General features: G+C 42.3%; 1 protein-coding gene and 2 pseudogenes across 1 annotated transcript in view; all 3 read right to left on the minus strand.

Moving 5' to 3' along the window:
* Positions 1 to 21,546, minus strand: part of LOC111157620 (meiotic double-stranded break formation protein 1) — an 88,298-nt gene that overhangs the window by 26,379 nt on the left and 40,373 nt on the right. The window contains exons 20-22 of the mRNA XM_022519198.1: positions 15,034 to 15,309; positions 8,885 to 9,050; positions 7,451 to 7,555 (exon numbers count right to left, since the gene is read on the minus strand). Of these exons, the coding sequence (XP_022374906.1) occupies positions 7,451 to 7,555; positions 8,885 to 9,050; positions 15,034 to 15,309 (547 nt within the window). The remainder of the gene's footprint in view (positions 1 to 7,450; positions 7,556 to 8,884; positions 9,051 to 15,033; positions 15,310 to 21,546) is intronic.
* On the minus strand, positions 5,230 to 5,770 carry LOC111157622 (annotated as a pseudogene).
* On the minus strand, positions 17,695 to 18,235 carry LOC111157621 (annotated as a pseudogene).

Below are 21,546 nucleotides of genomic sequence, written 5' to 3' on the forward strand. Positions count from 1 at the left end.
AAGTACCAAATAAATGTATGATAAAAGAAAAAGTGAACAACTAAACTCAAGGCCTCTAAAAACTGCTCCTCCCTATCCTTCTTCAACCTCAACTCCTGTGACATACCCTCCATGCTCCAAAACCTCACCCGACCACTCAATGTCCTTGAATCAGAGTAAGAACTTGCATGCTGCTGTGCTGGCCTGGCAGGACCCTCCCCCAACACTGTCACTTGTCAAATCCTTTGCAATATATGACATCTTTCCGCCCTACCCCCCACCCCCCGCCACCCAGGTACTCTGCCTCACCTTTACTGCCACACTGTTAGGACAGGTCCTACTGGTTTGTTGTGTCCAATTCTCTCCCTGGCCTATGGGACAGGCTCTAGGTCCAGTTCTTCCCTGTATCCTGCTGCTCAAATAAAGAGCTCTCCTGTTAGATGGAACACTGGTTCAGGGTTGTTTTCTCTCTTGTTCTGAGAGTTAGCTCAGTTAACTGGGAAGAACATTACACAGGGAGTCAAAATCTGGGTTTTAATTTCAACTTTTGTGACCTATGGGAAATTTCCCTAAACCTATCTCTTTGTTTAAAAAGAAAAAAGTACCGCGTCATCTGCAGGGTTGAAATTAAAAAAAAAAAAGTATAAATGCCTGATTGAAGACGAAAAAAAAAAAAAAAGAAAAAGAAAAAAGTACCATAAATATCTCTATCAGAAGATCTGCTTTTTTTTGAGAGAGAGAGAGAGAGAGGCTTCTATCCAGAACCCTGATTCAACGGGTCAGCAAATATTTTTAAGTACCTACTCTGTGTGAGAAACTATCCCTGAATGGTTCATCGCAAAGAAAATCCAGTATCTTCGCTCCATCCATTGCTACTCTTCCTGGCACCCATCTTGCCTTCCTCCTCTATAACTGATGCTTTATTTTTAGCCCATTCCTTTTCTTTTCCTCCTCTTCCAAGGAAGAATTTGAGCCAAAGCATGAATGTGGTCCCTATCAAGCCAACACATGTGGCCACACAAGATGAGAGGTCTCAGGGATGGAAGACGAAGACTGAAGTCTGAGCGGGGAGCATGTGCATGCATGTGTGACTATGGACAGAAGTACTTACCTAAGGAAGCGAGGTCTACAACGTGAAGGTGTTCTTTTCACCACAGTCACTCTAATAAAGTCAGTCCAATAAAAAACTCAATAAATCATGTTTGTTGGTGCTTAAGAACATCAAAGGAATCCCCACTCTTCCCTAACGGGCTGTCATTCTTCCTGGACTAGGGAAGGGCAAAGTTGGTGAGCTGGCATTGAAAGCAGTGGTTTTAAACTAAATGTCTCCCATGCTGCAGTCAGTTTGGCACCTGCCACTAGTAATCACTCACTGAATACAAAGTGTCAAAGGGGGGCGCCTGGGTGGCTCAGTTGTTAAGCATCTGCCTTTGGCTCAGGTCACGATCCCAGGGTCCCGGGGCGGAGCCCCGCATCAGGCTCCCTGCATCAAGCCCTGCATCGGGCTCCCTGCATCAAGCCCTGCATCGGGCTCCCTGCTCAAGACCCACATCGGGCTCCCTGCTCAGCAGGAAGCCTGCTTCTCCCTCTCCCCTACTTGTGTTCCCTCTCTCACTGTCTCTCTCTCGGTCAAATAAATAAATAAAAATAAATAAATAAATAAAATCTTTAAAAAAAGTGTCAAATGGAGCAGATGACTTTCTTTTTTAAATAAATAAATTCTAGCGGTTACCCCTATAATAAAACTATGTCACTCTCATTAATTTATTTTCCAACATGCTTTCTTGAGTGGATGAAGAAAATGGAGCTAAAGCTAGTGTATTAGAAATTGCAGATGAGGGGCGCCTGGGTGGCTCAGTAGGTTAAGGCCTCTGCCTTCGGCTCAGGTCATGATCCCAGGGTCCTGGGATCGAGCCCCACTTCGGGCTCTCTGCTCAGCAGGGAGCCTGCTTCCTCCTCTCTCTCTGCCTGCCTCTCTGCCTACTTGTGATCTCTATCTGTCAAATGAAGAAATAAAATCTTAAAAAAAAAAAGAAAGAAATTGCAGATGATAGGCAGCTAGATGACTTATCTGATATACCTGATAGGAATTACAGGAATGTCTTAATTCATTAAAAAAAAAAAAAAGCACTGGAATTTCTGACAACTTGGGATTACTTGGGGTTTGCCCAAGGGAGTGTGTTGCGCATATAATGTTATCTTGTGAGTCATGGTAAAAAAAAAAAAAAAAAAAAAGTGCACGGTCCCTCTATAATCAGCCATCTCCATTAACATGCCCCAGGGTCTCCTCTGACATTAAGCCCTTGTTTAATGTCGAGAAGACAGGGAGGTGAGAGGGAATGGTGACTGGGGTCAGTATTTCACAGTTCTAGCCCATGAGGAGTACAGAGGGACAGATCTCTCAGTGAGCAAACTTCCATTAGACTTAGAAAAGAGTATGGATTCATAGAAAACAGGCACCTGCCTGCCAGTTCACATGGAAACGTCGATAAATCCAGAGGCGGACACAAACATCAGCAGTTGCCTCCTGACCCCAGTAATCCAGCTCCCGGAGAGAAAGAACCCACCACTCAGCAAGTGGTCACCTACTAGCAAGATGAGCAGGATGCTGGGGCTGCTTCTGAGCATATGGAACAGGGCTGTTAAGCTGGCAGGAAGCGGGGACTGTCCAGCAGAGGGGACATCATCCAGCTCCTCATAGCTGCTCTCTTCCCAGGAGAACCAAAGTTCCAGGACGCGGTGGCCAAACCTACTCATCAGCTCTGGATATGACAGGAAGAATCTGAGCAGGAGGGGGTGGTGGGTATAAACCAGGTGCAGGTCTGGGATGTCCTCTAAAAATTTTCTGATGGCACTGACCACAGCCTGGAGACAAAGAAAAAAAAGAAAGAAAGAAAGAAGAGAAAGGGACTAAATAAATCTTGCAGAGGACCCAAGACAGCCCAACAAACATAGCCAAGACGTAACTGGGAAAAAGGTTCTTGGCATTTCAGTACTCCAGGAGAAAGAAAACTCATTGTGCTCACCTTGTAACAGTGGTTCTCAAATTAGAGTGTAATTACCAGTGTAGGTGTCTACCTCCACATTAGACTTGAGCTGCTTGAGGAAACAGACTGATGCAGATTAACCCGTGCCCCTGGCATAGGACCTGGCGCAGAGGGGGCAAAGGGCATGTGTGTTGAATCATATATTAACCCTCAAAAGCCTACCTCCTCCCATTGTACATATAGCAAAGTTTAATCCTTAATATGCAATTCTAAGAGTTTTATACTTCATAGTTTGGGCTGTTTCATTTAGGTCCTTGATCCATTTTGAATTAATTTTGTATATACTATGAGATAAGGGTCCAACTTCACACTTCTGCATGTGGACATCCAATTGTTCTAGCACTGTTTGTGAAAAAGACTATTCTTTCTCCCACTAAATTGCTTTGGCATCCTTATAAAAAATATGTGGGTTTCTTTTTGGACTGTCAATTCTATTCCATTGATCTAGATGACTATCTTTATGTCAGAAACACAGTCTCGATTAGTCTGTTTTTTTTAAAAAGGAATATAAAACTCTTGACTATTTACCAGTATTCACAGCAAAGTAAACAATATATGGTTCGATGACATTCTGATTACTACAAAGTTATTGTTTTTCCTGGCTTCTGCAGAACCAGTAACCCAAATACTGAGAAGACTGAGCCTGCATGCAAGGAATGAGTTGCGGTAAAGAAACAACACGCAGGTCAAGAATCTAGATTACAGAATTCTATCAACTCATTTATTCCAGAAGATCCTAAACTGCCAACATCTTTAACCATCTGATTATGATTATGTTTCCATGAATGAGGTCTAGACATTCCATGAATCATGACCTTTTGTCCGATACAGCACAGGGATTTCAACTTCTTGAAAAGGAATGGTTCCCTAGAAGGAAACTTTAAATGTCCATTTAACTAAGTTTTGTTTACCTAATTAAAATACACCAGCACTTATCTAGTTTTCTCATTTGGGTGAGGAGGTTGTGATAAAATTTTCCTTTCAGGGATGCCAGGGTGGCTCAGTTCGTTGGGCAGCTGCCTTCAGCTCGGGTCATGATCCCAGCGTCCTGGGATCGAGTCCCAAATCGGGCTCCTTGCTCGGCGGGGAGCCTGCTTCTCCCTCTGCCTCCGCTACTACTCTGCCTGCCTGTGCTCTCTCTCTCTGACAAATAAATAAAATCTTAAAAAAAAAATTTTTCCTTTCAGAGGTTTTGTAAATAAGCTTGCGTTTCTATAACTATAGAGATGGATATGAATTCTGATATGGCTGCTTTTACATTGTCCAATTTAAATTGCTTCCATTATATTTAAATTACCCAAAAAATTATAAAATTTGAAAGGTTAAGGTTTCAGAAGAATTTTCAATCTAACTTTAAGTGATTTATTTCTTAGGGTGCTGAAAATGATGGCATCCCAGAAACATGGGCTTACCCACGGTTATGAAATGCTGTTTTTGTTTTAGTAAATGTGAAAGAATGAAATGAAGGAAGGAAGGAAGGAAGAAAGCTAGTTGGCTGGGAGAGAGAGAGAGGGAGGGAAGGAAACTATTTATCTATGTAATTTTATGTATACACCCCAAAAACCCCCAAGTAAACAAAAAACCCAGAATGGTCCTTGGGCATATGGGGGTTAAACACAAATTCTGATTGAGTAACAACTATGAAGACTTACCCAACATTTAGAAAAGGTGTTCTTTCCTTGTTTTTTTTTTTTTTTTTTTTAAGATTTTATTTATTTATTTGTCAGAGAGAGAGAGAGACAGCGAGAGAGGGAAACACAAGCAGGGGGAGTTGGAGAGAGAAGAGCAGGCTCCCAGTGGAACAGGGAGCCATACGTGGGGCTCAATCCCAAGACCCTGGGATCATGACCTGAGCTGAAGGCAGCTGCCCAACAACTGAGTCACCCAGGCGTCTCTAGAAAAGGTATTCTTGAATGCAGGGGAATAATATACCATGGTCTCAAATATTATTTTCTGATGTAGGGAGCAACTACAGAAGGCTTATATTTGTTCAAAGTAACCAGTGCTAGTAGATGCAAAAGAACCCCAACAACTCCCCCAATACTACTTCAAAAAGAACCTATCAAACTGGTTTTTCATTAGAATGTTATTTCTTCACACTAATAAAAAACCCAAGGCCCATCTATACACACATACATACACATACACACACATAAGTATATATATAAAAACATATATAAAAAAGCAACGCAACCCCTCAAAATTATTGAGCTTCATTTTCTGGACAAGAATGCCAAGTTAGTCTCTCTTCATAAAAAGCAATTACAGTTTGAGAACACTTCATATTTGCCTATTTTGCCAGCACCAAGTCTGCCTCATCTGAATCTCTACATTTCATGAGACCCATGAATTCTCCACTACTGTCCGTAGCACTGACTCTTCAGCCTGATCAAGACCTCTGGCAAAGCCTCTTGTTATCAGCAGCATCTCTTTCCTCCTCTGATTTGCTGTTGTCAGATTCGCTGTCAGATAAAGATTTTTTTTGTACCATCTTTTTCTTAACTGGCTTCTTGAGAACTAAGAAATATTTCCATTAACTCAGGACAATCTAACTTTCCTTCAGGTTCCCAAGTACTGTCTATAAATCCCTTCCACTTCAGGAAATACTGCACTTTCCCATTCACTACACATTGGTCCAGTATTTTATCCACCACAAACTCTTCAGGCTCTCCCTCTTCTAATTTTTCAGTCTTTTCATTCTGTTTCTTTCTCATTTTTTGTAATGTAGTCTTAGCGGAGGCCATTTTTTAATGTGGACTTGAAGAGCTATTTTTCATCACCTCAGAGCTGCTCTGGGTCCTGGGTATCCAGCATCTCCCTTGATGCCTCTAGTTTGAAATGAAGGAGTGTGAACTCTTCAACTTTATTCTTCTTTTCAAAACTGTTTGGTTATTTTGGGTCCCTTGCATTTCCATATGAATTTTAGGAAGGAAGGAAAGAAGGAAAGGGCAACTGGGATTTCAGTGGCATTAGGTACATTAGTTTTAGGCAACTAAAACTAATATTGGTGGTAAGACAGAATTTCAGGACCTCTCTCCATATCTACCAGTGGTGGCATGGAAACTTCAAAGGAGCCCATGAAACTCTAGGCTTTCCCTCTAGGGTATGAATCCATAAATGATATATAACATGTTTTGCATGTTTAAAAATCATATATAAATATATATATGGTAATATATAATCACAGCTTGATTTTTAACTCGATTCTGTTACGTACGCCACTGAACTGTACACCAAAAATGGTTAAGATGATACATCTTATTTGGGTGTTTTACCACAACAAAAAATACTGAATGAATAATATATAAAAACAGAAAAACAGAATCGAGTTAAAAATCAAGCTGTGATTATATATTACCATTTATATATTTATATATGATTTTTAAACATGCAAAAATGTTTAAACATTTTTAAACATTTTAAACATGATTTTTAAACATGTTATATGTCATTTATGGATTCATACCCTAGAGGGAAAGCCTAGAGTTTCATGGGCTCCTTTGAAGTTTCCATGCCACCACTGGTAGATATGGAGAGAGGTCCTGAAATTCTAGCACAGGCAGACAGAATGGCAGGCAGAGGCAGAGGGAGAAGCAGGCTCCCCGCCAAGCAAGGAGCCCGATGCGGGACTTGATCCCAGGACGCTGGAATCATGACCTGAGCCGAAGGCAGCTGCTTAACCAACTGAGCCACCCAGGCGTCCCCTGAAGGCCCTTTTTAAGTCTGACACTGATCTCATGAGGACGCCTGGGCTCCAGGCAGGGAAAGAACCATCTTCACCTGTGGCAAGAGCACCTGACAGTCCGCAGCACCTGACTAAAGACACACCATTTTTCCTATTGATTTCAGTATTTCCTCAATAAATCTTCCTAAGGATACTGCCTATGAAGTGGCAACTGCATTAATCAGCAATGAAAGGTCCTGATGAGGTCTGGGTATAGGTGAAAGAGGCCTAGGGAACTGTGACGAGGATCATGAGATCCTGAGTCAGTTGCGGAGTGCGGTGGAGAAATGAGCTTGTGCCCAGAACAGGGAGTCTGCACAGAGCCGCACTGGAGGTCTACTGTGTGCCCAGCTTTTGAGTATTCCACATCTAGCTCTCCCTTATCGTAACCCTACATCAGCTAAGTACTACTGTTTTACTTGTGAGGAACTGAAAGCCAGGTGATTGCCCAAGGTTGCATAACTAGCGACTGAGAACAAACTGAGGTATTCCTGACTCCAGAGCTGTGCCTATCATATAATGTTCTGTTTGTTTCTTTTCCCAAACACTCCCACAGTACAATTAAAGAAAGATCTAAAAGGTCCCACAGCAGGAAGCTCACAGGAACAGTGACCCACTAGCTTCTTCCAAAAGGCTGAATGATGGAATAAAGGAGCATGCCCAGCCCTGGGCCCTCAGGCACTGTCCCAAGCCCAGGCACCTTGGTGAAGAAGCTTCATGGCCATGCTGTCCAGTTCTTGCTCTGATGTGTTCTTCAGCTGCACTAAAGAAAGGAGGCTCAGGAGCAATGGCAGGTTCCCTGAGGCTGCAAGGAACAGAAGGGCTGGTCAGGACACCTAATACTCAGATCACCTCAAGGTCAAACAGACGCCCTACCCCCCTGTAAATGTTTGCTGGGATTCACTCCTACCTCCTGCCTTCTTCCTTCAGTACAGGGGCAACTGACAAATTGGGTGCCAACTCTGGGCTGGGTACCAGAAATTTAATATTTCACTTAATCCCCCTTGTGAAATAGGGACTATTTCTATTTTGCAGTTAAGAAAACAGGCTCAGGGGCACCTGGGTGGCTCAGTGGGTTAAAGCCTCTGCCTTTGGCTCAGGTCATGGTCTCAGGGTCCAGTCCCGCATTGGGCTCTCTGCTCAGCGGGAAGCCTGCTTTCTCCTCTCTCTCTGCCTGCCTCTCTGCCTACTTGTGATCTGTCAAATAAATAGATAAAATCTTTAAATTATAAAAAGAAAGAAAGAAAGAAAAGAAAACAGCTCAGAGAGACTGAGTGACTTCTCCAAGCTCCGACAGCCAGTTAGTGGCAGGGTCAAGACTTGAGTTCAATCTGAGTTCAATGCCCACATTTTTTCAACTATGTTTCCATGAAATCTCATGGCTCTTATACATTATTATCAGTTAGATGTGACTTACCCTTCCCTGCCAAGGAAGGACTCAGCTCCTCTAGACTCTCTTAAATCTACCTGAAAACTTTCATCCTCAGTCAGGACTGATCAAATGAACTACAGTTCTCCTCCCACTTCCTCTTAATTGCTTGGAAATTTTAAATTTCAACTTTTTAAAAATAGGAAAAGATAAAGCAATGCCAACCTTTTCAGTGTCTTTAAACTGCACCAAACATCAAACTTCCTGGACTCCAGGGACTCCGGGGAGTCCCATTCCAGATTTGGAAACTATCCTTCTGGATCTCCCTAGCAGCTTCTAACACATTTCAGATCCACCCCCTTCCAAGCCCTTGCAGGCTGCTGCTGCCTTCCTGGCCTCCCCCATTATTTCCTGCTTTCTTCTTCCCAAATGGGGACTACCATTCTTATGACAAACAGCTCTGAACACATGCCATGCTGGGTGGGGACATGCATGCATAGACTGAACACATCCACTTATGCTAAACACACAGAAACATTAAACATAAACACATGCGCTCCATACACACACACACATACATCAAGTATGCTGCGTGCTTAGTCTCTGATGAGAGGAAGGAGGTAAAGTTTAGCTTGATCCCACACTGGCCTGACTTTTATTTTCCAGAGAAAACTCTGACTCTCTCCTGGAGCAGATCTCATCAGGGCACAGATGCCCACTCCTGAGTTAAAGGTCAAAACACGCCCCTGACAGCTCCAGACTAACCTCCTGAGGGAGAGGCCCCATGTTCCATCAACAGTTGTTGTAGGATCAACAGGAAGTGGCCTCGGATGAGACCACTCACTTCGACATCCTCATTCTTCCTCAAAAAGGTCCTTAGGACAATCAGTACTTTGCGGGCTGTGTCCACTGGGCTGGAATAGATGAGATCCTGAGCAGGAGAAAAGGAAGCCAGAGCTCAGAAGACATCACAGTTGGGGACAGGTAGATAGGAAAAAGAGAGGAACTGGAGAAGGACCCAGGATGATGGTGTCACAGAACCTGGGGAAGGGAGCACTGCCTTACTTGTCACCTATTATGTACTAATCGATTGAAAAGGTCCATCCCAAATAGGAAGAAACTGAGACTCAGAGCGATTATGTGGTATGCCAAAGGTCACACAAGCCAGTAAGTGGCACAGCTAAGATTTGAATCTCCTACTTCCAAGCCCAAAGTTGTTTCTACTTTCCAGGATGCCTCTCTCTGAAAAGGTAAGTTTTAGGGTCAAGAAGAGGTTATTTCAGACAAGGGACCTGAATGTGCCTTAAGGGAGAAAAAGAGATGGGGATGGAGATGTCACAGGACAGGAAAAGGATGGGTTAGGACAGATTCAGGGCACAGGAAGGGAAGCAAGGACCAGGTCAGCCCCCTTCTCTTCCACGGCATCTGCTATTTCTGCCCCAAGCTGTAAAGGCCTTGGGTTCAGAAGGTAGGAAAGGACATCACTTTTTATTTGCTTTCAGAGTTATTTTAACGAGTATATGTTACAGGCAAAGCCAGTCAGAAGCCACACCAGAGACCATCTTACTGATAGCTCCTGGCACCTACCAGCTCAAACAAGCCAATTCCTTTGGACAGGCTAACATGCTCGGTGCTATGCAGCCAAGGTCACTCACGAACTCCCTTTCCAGGGAGGACAGCTGACACACAGAGAGACATGGCTACAGGGCACCCAGCCAGACAACTCCAGATGTGCTGATCACTGGGTGACACAGGGCATCTGGGCTTGGCTCTTCACAAACGCCCACAGCTTCCAGAGAAACAACGATAAATCAACAGCGATTGCTCAACTATGGACTAATAACGTCAGGTCCTGCGATATGTTCAAACTGCAGCTGTATGTTTGCTGATGGATTAACTGTATCTTCAAAACTCTTCTAGGTAGGTGTCACCTTAATTTTTCAAATGAGGCAACAGGCAGATTAAGTAGCCTGCCTGTTGAGACATCGGTGGCACTATAAAATCTACTACGCTGTGAGTTAAGGAAAAACAGGCATGAGTTCGGCTTCATCTTTGTCACCTTATACATCTTCTCTGGAAGGAGATGATCACAGAATAGGAGGGTTAGGGAGACTCTCAGTTCATTTATATGAACCGTTTTACTTTACAGGGTATGAGGCTAAAGCCTGGAGAGGGTATGATTTGCCCAAGGTCAATTCCCTGATCCTGCTCCGTCACCAGCACTTGGCTGCCTAGCTAGAGAGCTGGTCCCTCAGGACCCTGAGTTAAATTTTAACAGTCCAAAAGGAAGAAGGCTACACAGCCTTCTGTGGCTATGATGAATGCCAGGGAGGGAGAGTGCACCCCACTGTGTGGGTCAGTGCAGAAGGCTCTGGATGGAACACAGTCCACTCTGCAGTCTCTCCTGCCCAGAGCTGTCCAGAAATTTCTGAGTGGGATCAAGTAGGGTGATATGGGTAAGGAGGAAACAAACAGAGCTTCTGTGACATCATTGTTTTTCCACATTTAAACAACCTACATGAAAGACCACCCGTTGATAAGAGTGGCAATTAACAGCTTTGTTTTCAGCTGTTAATTACCCATATCAAAAACAGAAATTGGTACCGACACATATTTTTAGACACTTTTCCCCTCCTGTGGCTAGAAGCTAGGGAGAAATGGTAAGAATTATATGTATAAACAGACAGCAAAGTTGTTCCTTGCTATTCTTTTTCACCACTGATGTTTCCAGGATCTAATTTAGTGAAAAGCTCATTAACTTGTAGGCTCCAATCACAGTCATGACCTTTATTAGTTATATGACCTTGAGCAATTTAATAAGCTGTTCTGAGATTATCATTCTCTCTCTGATTCAATGATAAGCCTAACTGTGTACAGGATAACAAGAGTGTTTCCCTACATATTCTTTCCACATATTATTCCCATATATTTATCCACATGTTATCTCCAATTTATACACAAGGAAACTGAAGCTCAGAAAAGTCTTCATCTTCCTGGGTCCCTATGTAGCATCTAGCCCTTGGGATAGATTTTTCTTTTTGAACTCTAGGCCAGCAAACACAAGGCTCCTTCCTCCCTGCCCAGGAAGGAGGGATAGTGAGGGTGATTCACATCCAAGGACAGTAACTGGGTCACCACAATAAAGGGCGGAGTGCCTGCCCCAGCCTACCTGAGACATGGTCTCTCTAAGAATTTGGTCTTAGGATGCCTGGGTGGCTCAGTGGTTTAAGCCCCTGCCTTCAGCTCAGGTCAAGATCCCAGGGTCCTGGGATTGAGTTCCGCATTGGGCTCCTTGCTCGGCAGGGAGCCTGCTTCTCTCTCTGCCTCTGCCTGCCTCTCTGCCTGCTTGTGTGCGCGCTCTCTCTCTCTCTGACAAATAAATAAATAAAATCTTAAACAAACAAAAAAAAGAATTTGGTTTCTTGAGATTCATTTTCTCTTTAGCTTATTTCCTTTAAGTACTTACACTCCTTAAAGTTAGTGACGCAGGGTAGTCTTCCTCTAAGGAGGGATCGCCACCCTAGAAGGACCCAGACTGAGAAAGAAAACTTGGGGGAGGAAGATAATGAGCTCCATTTTAGACAGAAATGTCAAACAGATGATTCGCTACATGGGTCTGGAGCTCAGGAGAAAGGTCACAGATGGAGACAGAGATTTGGGTCATCGGCATGTAGCAGGAGGCAACCAAATCCATGAGAATTATTGACACAGCCCAGAAAGAAGACACTGAGTAAAAAGAGAACCTAGGACAAAACTTCGAGGCACTTCAACTTTCAAGCACTAGCTAGAAAGAAAACTTTTTATGAAAGAGACTGGAAGAAGCATCAAGAGAGGTAAGGGAAAAATTAAGAGAGCTGGTATTGCCAAAAGCAAGAGTGTGTCAATAAAAAGTGGACAATCATGAAATAATAACAGGTCATGTAAGATGAGAACCAAAAAGTCCACTGTAATTAGTCACAAGAACATTGCTGTTGATCTTGCTAAGAACAGTTTTAAGTAGCAATGTGGGCAAAAGCCAATGGGTGAAGGAATAAGTAAGAGATGACAGTTTTGAGAGCAGAAAACTACTTCTAGGGGTTTGGCTGTAAAGGGAAGGACATGAACATGAAAGGGTTCGGAAGGGAAGGACCAGTGAGCATCTGCGTCCCAGTAGAAGACAACCAGAGCAATCAGAAGTAAGCCTACGGGGCTTAGACTCTACCACTCCCATAGCCCAGTGTCATGACCTGAGGTTTCTTCCTAGCTTCACCACTCTTTGATTCTCCCTCCCAGGGATACTTTAGAAGTCTCTATAAGGGGACAGATGAAACAAGCGTCTGTGATTTCCTCAGTGGCAAGGGAACAGCCATATCCGAATGGCTAGTGCCTATTAAGTACCAAATAAATGTATGATAAAAGAAAAAGTGAACAACTAAACTCAAGGCCTCTAAAAACTGCTCCTCCCTATCCTTCTTCAACCTCAACTCCTGTGACATACCCTCCATGCTCCAAAACCTCACCCGACCACTCAATGTCCTTGAATCAGAGTAAGAACTTGCATGCTGCTGTGCTGGCCTGGCAGGACCCTCCCCCAACACTGTCACTTGTCAAATCCTTTGCAATATATGACATCTTTCCGCCCTAGCCCCCACCCCCCGCCACCCAGGTACTCTGCCTCACCTTTACTGCCACACTGTTAGGACAGGTCCTACTGGTTTGTTGTGTCCAATTCTCTCCCTGGCCTATGGGACAGGCTCTAGGTCCAGTTCTTCCCTGTATCCTGCTGCTCAAATAAAGAGCTCTCCTGTTAGATGGAACACTGGTTCAGGGTTGTTTTCTCTCTTGTTCTGAGAGTTAGCTCAGTTAACTGGGAAGAACATTACACAGGGAGTCAAAATCTGGGTTTTAATTTCAACTTTTGTGACCTATGGGAAATTTCCCTAAACCTATCTCTTTGTTTAAAAAGAAAAAAGTACCGCGTCATCTGCAGGGTTGAAATTAAAAAAAAAAAAGTATAAATGCCTGATTGAAGACGAAAAAAAAAAAAAAAGAAAAAGAAAAAAGTACCATAAATATCTCTATCAGAAGATCTGCTTTTTTTTGAGAGAGAGAGAGAGAGAGGCTTCTATCCAGAACCCTGATTCAACGGGTCAGCAAATATTTTTAAGTACCTACTCTGTGTGAGAAACTATCCCTGAATGGTTCATCGCAAAGAAAATCCAGTATCTTCGCTCCATCCATTGCTACTCTTCCTGGCACCCATCTTGCCTTCCTCCTCTATAACTGATGCTTTATTTTTAGCCCATTCCTTTTCTTTTCCTCCTCTTCCAAGGAAGAATTTGAGCCAAAGCATGAATGTGGTCCCTATCAAGCCAACACATGTGGCCACACAAGATGAGAGGTCTCAGGGATGGAAGACGAAGACTGAAGTCTGAGCGGGGAGCATGTGCATGCATGTGTGACTATGGACAGAAGTACTTACCTAAGGAAGCGAGGTCTACAACGTGAAGGTGTTCTTTTCACCACAGTCACTCTAATAAAGTCAGTCCAATAAAAAACTCAATAAATCATGTTTGTTGGTGCTTAAGAACATCAAAGGAATCCCCACTCTTCCCTAACGGGCTGTCATTCTTCCTGGACTAGGGAAGGGCAAAGTTGGTGAGCTGGCATTGAAAGCAGTGGTTTTAAACTAAATGTCTCCCATGCTGCAGTCAGTTTGGCACCTGCCACTAGTAATCACTCACTGAATACAAAGTGTCAAAGGGGGGCGCCTGGGTGGCTCAGTTGTTAAGCATCTGCCTTTGGCTCAGGTCACGATCCCAGGGTCCCGGGGCGGAGCCCCGCATCAGGCTCCCTGCATCAAGCCCTGCATCGGGCTCCCTGCTCAAGACCCACATCGGGCTCCCTGCTCAGCAGGAAGCCTGCTTCTCCCTCTCCCCTACTTGTGTTCCCTCTCTCACTGTCTCTCTCTCGGTCAAATAAATAAATAAAAATAAATAAATAAATAAAATCTTTAAAAAAAGTGTCAAATGGAGCAGATGACTTTCTTTTTTAAATAAATAAATTCTAGCGGTTACCCCTATAATAAAACTATGTCACTCTCATTAATTTATTTTCCAACATGCTTTCTTGAGTGGATGAAGAAAATGGAGCTAAAGCTAGTGTATTAGAAATTGCAGATGAGGGGCGCCTGGGTGGCTCAGTAGGTTAAGGCCTCTGCCTTCGGCTCAGGTCATGATCCCAGGGTCCTGGGATCGAGCCCCACTTCGGGCTCTCTGCTCAGCAGGGAGCCTGCTTCCTCCTCTCTCTCTGCCTGCCTCTCTGCCTACTTGTGATCTCTATCTGTCAAATGAAGAAATAAAATCTTAAAAAAAAAAAGAAAGAAATTGCAGATGATAGGCAGCTAGATGACTTATCTGATATACCTGATAGGAATTACAGGAATGTCTTAATTCATTAAAAAAAAAAAAAAAGCACTGGAATTTCTGACAACTTGGGATTACTTGGGGTTTGCCCAAGGGAGTGTGTTGCGCATATAATGTTATCTTGTGAGTCATGGTAAAAAAAAAAAAAAAAAAAAAGTGCACGGTCCCTCTATAATCAGCCATCTCCATTAACATGCCCCAGGGTCTCCTCTGACATTAAGCCCTTGTTTAATGTCGAGAAGACAGGGAGGTGAGAGGGAATGGTGACTGGGGTCAGTATTTCACAGTTCTAGCCCATGAGGAGTACAGAGGGACAGATCTCTCAGTGAGCAAACTTCCATTAGACTTAGAAAAGAGTATGGATTCATAGAAAACAGGCACCTGCCTGCCAGTTCACATGGAAACGTCGATAAATCCAGAGGCGGACACAAACATCAGCAGTTGCCTCCTGACCCCAGTAATCCAGCTCCCGGAGAGAAAGAACCCACCACTCAGCAAGTGGTCACCTACTAGCAAGATGAGCAGGATGCTGGGGCTGCTTCTGAGCATATGGAACAGGGCTGTTAAGCTGGCAGGAAGCGGGGACTGTCCAGCAGAGGGGACATCATCCAGCTCCTCATAGCTGCTCTCTTCCCAGGAGAACCAAAGTTCCAGGACGCGGTGGCCAAACCTACTCATCAGCTCTGGATATGACAGGAAGAATCTGAGCAGGAGGGGGTGGTGGGTATAAACCAGGTGCAGGTCTGGGATGTCCTCTAAAAATTTTCTGATGGCACTGACCACAGCCTGGAGACAAAGAAAAAAAAGAAAGAAAGAAAGAAGAGAAAGGGACTAAATAAATCTTGCAGAGGACCCAAGACAGCCCAACAAACATAGCCAAGACGTAACTGGGAAAAAGGTTCTTGGCATTTCAGTACTCCAGGAGAAAGAAAACTCATTGTGCTCACCTTGTAACAGTGGTTCTCAAATTAGAGTGTAATTACCAGTGTAGGTGTCTACCTCCACATTAGACTTGAGCTGCTTGAGGAAACAGACTGATGCAGATTAACCCGTGCCCCTGGCATAGGACCTGGCGCAGAGGGGGCAAAGGGCATGTGTGTTGAATCATATATTAACCCTCAAAAGCCTACCTCCTCCCATTGTACATATAGCAAAGTTTAATCCTTAATATGCAATTCTAAGAGTTTTATACTTCATAGTTTGGGCTGTTTCATTTAGGTCCTTGATCCATTTTGAATTAATTTTGTATATACTATGAGATAAGGGTCCAACTTCACACTTCTGCATGTGGACATCCAATTGTTCTAGCACTGTTTGTGAAAAAGACTATTCTTTCTCCCACTAAATTGCTTTGGCATCCTTATAAAAAATATGTGGGTTTCTTTTTGGACTGTCAATTCTATTCCATTGATCTAGATGACTATCTTTATGTCAGAAACACAGTCTCGATTAGTCTGTTTTTTTTAAAAAGGAATATAAAACTCTTGACTATTTACCAGTATTCACAGCAAAGTAAACAATATATGGTTCGATGACATTCTGATTACTACAAAGTTATTGTTTTTCCTGGCTTCTGCAGAACCAGTAACCCAAATACTGAGAAGACTGAGCCTGCATGCAAGGAATGAGTTGCGGTAAAGAAACAACACGCAGGTCAAGAATCTAGATTACAGAATTCTATCAACTCATTTATTCCAGAAGATCCTAAACTGCCAACATCTTTAACCATCTGATTATGATTATGTTTCCATGAATGAGGTCTAGACATTCCATGAATCATGACCTTTTGTCCGATACAGCACAGGGATTTCAACTTCTTGAAAAGGAATGGTTCCCTAGAAGGAAACTTTAAATGTCCATTTAACTAAGTTTTGTTTACCTAATTAAAATACACCAGCACTTATCTAGTTTTCTCATTTGGGTGAGGAGGTTGTGATAAAATTTTCCTTTCAGGGATGCCAGGGTGGCTCAGTTCGTTGGGCAGCTGCCTTCAGCTCGGGTCATGATCCCAGCGTCCTGGGATCGAGTCCCAAATCGGGCTCCTTGCTCGGCGGGGAGCCTGCTTCTCCCTCTGCCTCCGCTACTACTCTGCCTGCCTGTGCTCTCTCTCTCTGACAAATAAATAAAATCTTAAAAAAAAAATTTTTCCTTTCAGAGGTTTTGTAAATAAGCTTGCGTTTCTATAACTATAGAGATGGATATGAATTCTGATATGGCTGCTTTTACATTGTCCAATTTAAATTGCTTCCATTATATTTAAATTACCCAAAAAATTATAAAATTTGAAAGGTTAAGGTTTCAGAAGAATTTTCAATCTAACTTTAAGTGATTTATTTCTTAGGGTGCTGAAAATGATGGCATCCCAGAAACATGGGCTTACCCACGGTTATGAAATGCTGTTTTTGTTTTAGTAAATGTGAAAGAATGAAATGAAGGAAGGAAGGAAGGAAGAAAGCTAGTTGGCTGGGAGAGAGAGAGAGGGAGGGAAGGAAACTATTTATCTATGTAATTTTATGTATACACCCCAAAAACCCCCAAGTAAACAAAAAACCCAGAATGGTCCTTGGGCATATGGGGGTTAAACACAAATTCTGATTGAGTAACAACTATGAAGACTTACCCAACATTTAGAAAAGGTGTTCTTTCCTTGTTTTTTTTTTTTTTTTTTTTAAGATTTTATTTATTTATTTGTCAGAGAGAGAGAGAGACAGCGAGAGAGGGAAACACAAGCAGGGGGAGTTGGAGAGAGAAGAGCAGGCTCCCAGTGGAACAGGGAGCCATACGTGGGGCTCAATCCCAAGACCCTGGGATCATGACCTGAGCTGAAGGCAGCTGCCCAACAACTGAGTCACCCAGGCGTCTCTAGAAAAGGTATTCTTGAATGCAGGGGAATAATATACCATGGTCTCAAATATTATTTTCTGATGTAGGGAGCAACTACAGAAGGCTTATATTTGTTCAAAGTAACCAGTGCTAGTAGATGCAAAAGAACCCCAACAACTCCCCCAATACTACTTCAAAAAGAACCTATCAAACTGGTTTTTCATTAGAATGTTATTTCTTCACACTAATAAAAAACCCAAGGCCCATCTATACACACATACATACACATACACACACATAAGTATATATATAAAAACATATATAAAAAAGCAACGCAACCCCTCAAAATTATTGAGCTTCATTTTCTGGACAAGAATGCCAAGTTAGTCTCTCTTCATAAAAAGCAATTACAGTTTGAGAACACTTCATATTTGCCTATTTTGCCAGCACCAAGTCTGCCTCATCTGAATCTCTACATTTCATGAGACCCATGAATTCTCCACTACTGTCCGTAGCACTGACTCTTCAGCCTGATCAAGACCTCTGGCAAAGCCTCTTGTTATCAGCAGCATCTCTTTCCTCCTCTGATTTGCTGTTGTCAGATTCGCTGTCAGATAAAGATTTTTTTTGTACCATCTTTTTCTTAACTGGCTTCTTGAGAACTAAGAAATATTTCCATTAACTCAGGACAATCTAACTTTCCTTCAGGTTCCCAAGTACTGTCTATAAATCCCTTCCACTTCAGGAAATACTGCACTTTCCCATTCACTACACATTGGTCCAGTATTTTATCCACCACAAACTCTTCAGGCTCTCCCTCTTCTAATTTTTCAGTCTTTTCATTCTGTTTCTTTCTCATTTTTTGTAATGTAGTCTTAGCGGAGGCCATTTTTTAATGTGGACTTGAAGAGCTATTTTTCATCACCTCAGAGCTGCTCTGGGTCCTGGGTATCCAGCATCTCCCTTGATGCCTCTAGTTTGAAATGAAGGAGTGTGAACTCTTCAACTTTATTCTTCTTTTCAAAACTGTTTGGTTATTTTGGGTCCCTTGCATTTCCATATGAATTTTAGGAAGGAAGGAAAGAAGGAAAGGGCAACTGGGATTTCAGTGGCATTAGGTACATTAGTTTTAGGCAACTAAAACTAATATTGGTGGTAAGACAGAATTTCAGGACCTCTCTCCATATCTACCAGTGGTGGCATGGAAACTTCAAAGGAGCCCATGAAACTCTAGGCTTTCCCTCTAGGGTATGAATCCATAAATGATATATAACATGTTTTGCATGTTTAAAAATCATATATAAATATATATATGGTAATATATAATCACAGCTTGATTTTTAACTCGATTCTGTTACGTACGCCACTGAACTGTACACCAAAAATGGTTAAGATGATACATCTTATTTGGGTGTTTTACCACAACAAAAAATACTGAATGAATAATATATAAAAACAGAAAAACAGAATCGAGTTAAAAATCAAGCTGTGATTATATATTACCATTTATATATTTATATATGATTTTTAAACATGCAAAAATGTTTAAACATTTTTAAACATTTTAAACATGATTTTTAAACATGTTATATGTCATTTATGGATTCATACCCTAGAGGGAAAGCCTAGAGTTTCATGGGCTCCTTTGAAGTTTCCATGCCACCACTGGTAGATATGGAGAGAGGTCCTGAAATTCTAATCTTACCACCAATATTAGTCCTGAAACTATCAGACTTTTCCTATCATGTTCTTTCCTCCTGTTTACATTAGTCACCTCAGGAAGCCCAGAACTTCCAGATCATCCCATATGGCTCAAAACATGCCCTTTTCTATTCCCATCTCCCACTCATTCCCAGTTCCCAAAACCTTTCCACAGAGCCCTTCAGAACTCACTCAGTTATCAGCAAACTCCTTGTCCTGTGCCTCTTTGAATGTTCCCTTCACCTGCTTCGATCTTCTTCCAAAAACCTGTCTTCCCTACAATCTCTCCATCAAGGCTATATTTGCTCCCACCTCCCTGGTTCCCAAAACATGGCCTCAAAGTTCTCCTTCTCCCTTCTAATCTCCTCCACTTGCCTCAGCCAGTCATGCCCATGCATGGTCATGCCCCGAGGCCTTATCATTACCAAGAACTGCGTGTTGCTCAATAATCCCAGTTCCAGAACACCACTTTACCACCACCCCCCCTCTCTCTCCAGATCACTCCCTCTCGTATTTCAGTACAACTCTTTGGCCCTCATCAGAACCAAAATCTTTGGAAACATCCTTTTATTTTCTCTGATTCTTACACCTCACACTGATCCACCAAGATTGTATTGGCTCCATTTCAAAATATATCTGAAGTTAATACTCTTCACCACCTCCTCTACTATCTCTTGTCCGTATTATTGCTGTAACCTCCTAACTGGCTTCTGCACTTCCGCCTTGTACCCTTCTGGTCTATCGTCCTAGAAGCCAGAGTCACCTTTTTTAATTCAGCCATGAGTCAAACCATAATACACAATACACAATATTGCTGTATAAAAACAACTATATGAGATCACCAAAGAAATAAATTTAAAGAGAAAAGAAAAGCATCAAAGACTGAGCCCTGGGGCATGACAACACTTGGAGGTCAGGGAGATAAGAGAAAATCAGCAAAAGGCACTGAGACAGAACCACCAGAGAGGTAGGAGGAAATCAGAAGTACACAGCATTCTAGATGCCAAATAAAGGCAATGTTTCAAAGAAAACAGATGCTGTTGATAGATCAAGTAAGATAATGACAAATATTAATTACTGGCTTTATGTATCTGTTACTGGTGACCTTGATAAGTGCATTTCCAGAGATGTGGTAAAGTTGAAAGCCTAACTGGGGTAGGCTCAAAAGCAAATGGGAAAGCAGGAAGTATATACAAGCTTAAAGCATCTTGTCATAGTAGAAAACCCAAACTCTGCCAAAGAGTACTAGGGTTGTGTCAAAATGACTCAGGATCTACCCTGAATAGGCTTCCACTGATCAAAGATAGGACAATTGGAGCTTCAAAAGGGTAATAACTACAGTGGATTGAAACACATCAAATATTTTAAAATCCATGAATTCATAATGACACTAAAAAAAAAAAAATCTCGGGGCGCCTGGGTGGCTCAGTGGGTTAAGCCACTGCCTTCGGCTCAGGTCATGATCTCAGGGTCCTGGGATCGAGCCCCAATCGGGCTCTCTGCTCAGCAGGGAGCCTGCTTCCTCCTCTCTCTCTGCCTGCCTCTCTGCCTGCTTGTGATCTCTCTCTGTCAAATAAATAAATAAAATCTTTAAAAATATATATATTTAAAAAAAATCTCTTTGGTCCCTTTTGTGGAATGCTAGAAAATCAGTTCATTTCTTGTAAACTGTAATTAAAAGAACCAAACATTCAACCTTTGCTTCCTATAAAATCTACCATTCAGAGTAACTGAGTAGTTGATAAAGGAAGTTTCCTTTCATGCAAGTATGCCAGTTAATAAACAAAGACTGAATGACAGAATTAAGGTGTTATTTTTTTGAAACCCTTAATGAATTAACAGTAGGCAATGATCACAAGTGGCTTCAAATATCACCAAAAAAGAGACAGTGGAATATTGTATATCTAGGTCTATCTTACTTGAAAACTCATGTACTTCAACTACAACCTTCTGCTTCCATTCAAATTAAACCAGGTCTGTTTACATCATGTTTGCCCCAACAGGAATAAAAAAAGGGGTGCCTCGATGTCTCAGTTGGAGAAGCATGTGGCTCTTGATCTCAGGATCGCGTTCGAGACCCATGTTGGTGTAGAGATTGCTTAAATAAATTTTTAAAAACCCTTAAAGAAAAAGGAGGCGAAACATTAGCCAGTGAAGAAAGAGTATCCTTAGGTTGAGGCCGAAGTGTTCATCTCTAAGAAGGAGAAGCAATCTTCAGTGAAAGAGGTGGAAGATTAGCGATCAATCAGATATAGTCCTTGATCCATAAGAATTTATAAAGAATCTGGAAAGAGAAAACTTGTATACATACAACAAAGCGATCCAAAATCAGCCTGATTAACAATGTTCTGGGTCCCAGAAACCCACTTTGTTTGGTAAACCGTTAACAGAAGGATCTACCTCACACTGCTCTCCTCCTTCTCAAACCAGAGATGGTACTAAGATAAGTGTCTTGGGAGTTGATCAAGTCTAAATTGGAGTCCCCATCAATTAATTGTG

The sequence above is a fragment of the Enhydra lutris genome, unplaced genomic scaffold, assembly GCF_002288905.1.
Source record: "Enhydra lutris kenyoni isolate GAN:26980312 unplaced genomic scaffold, ASM228890v2 scaffoldscaffold55, whole genome shotgun sequence".
NCBI classification, from domain to species: domain Eukaryota; kingdom Metazoa; phylum Chordata; class Mammalia; order Carnivora; family Mustelidae; genus Enhydra; species Enhydra lutris.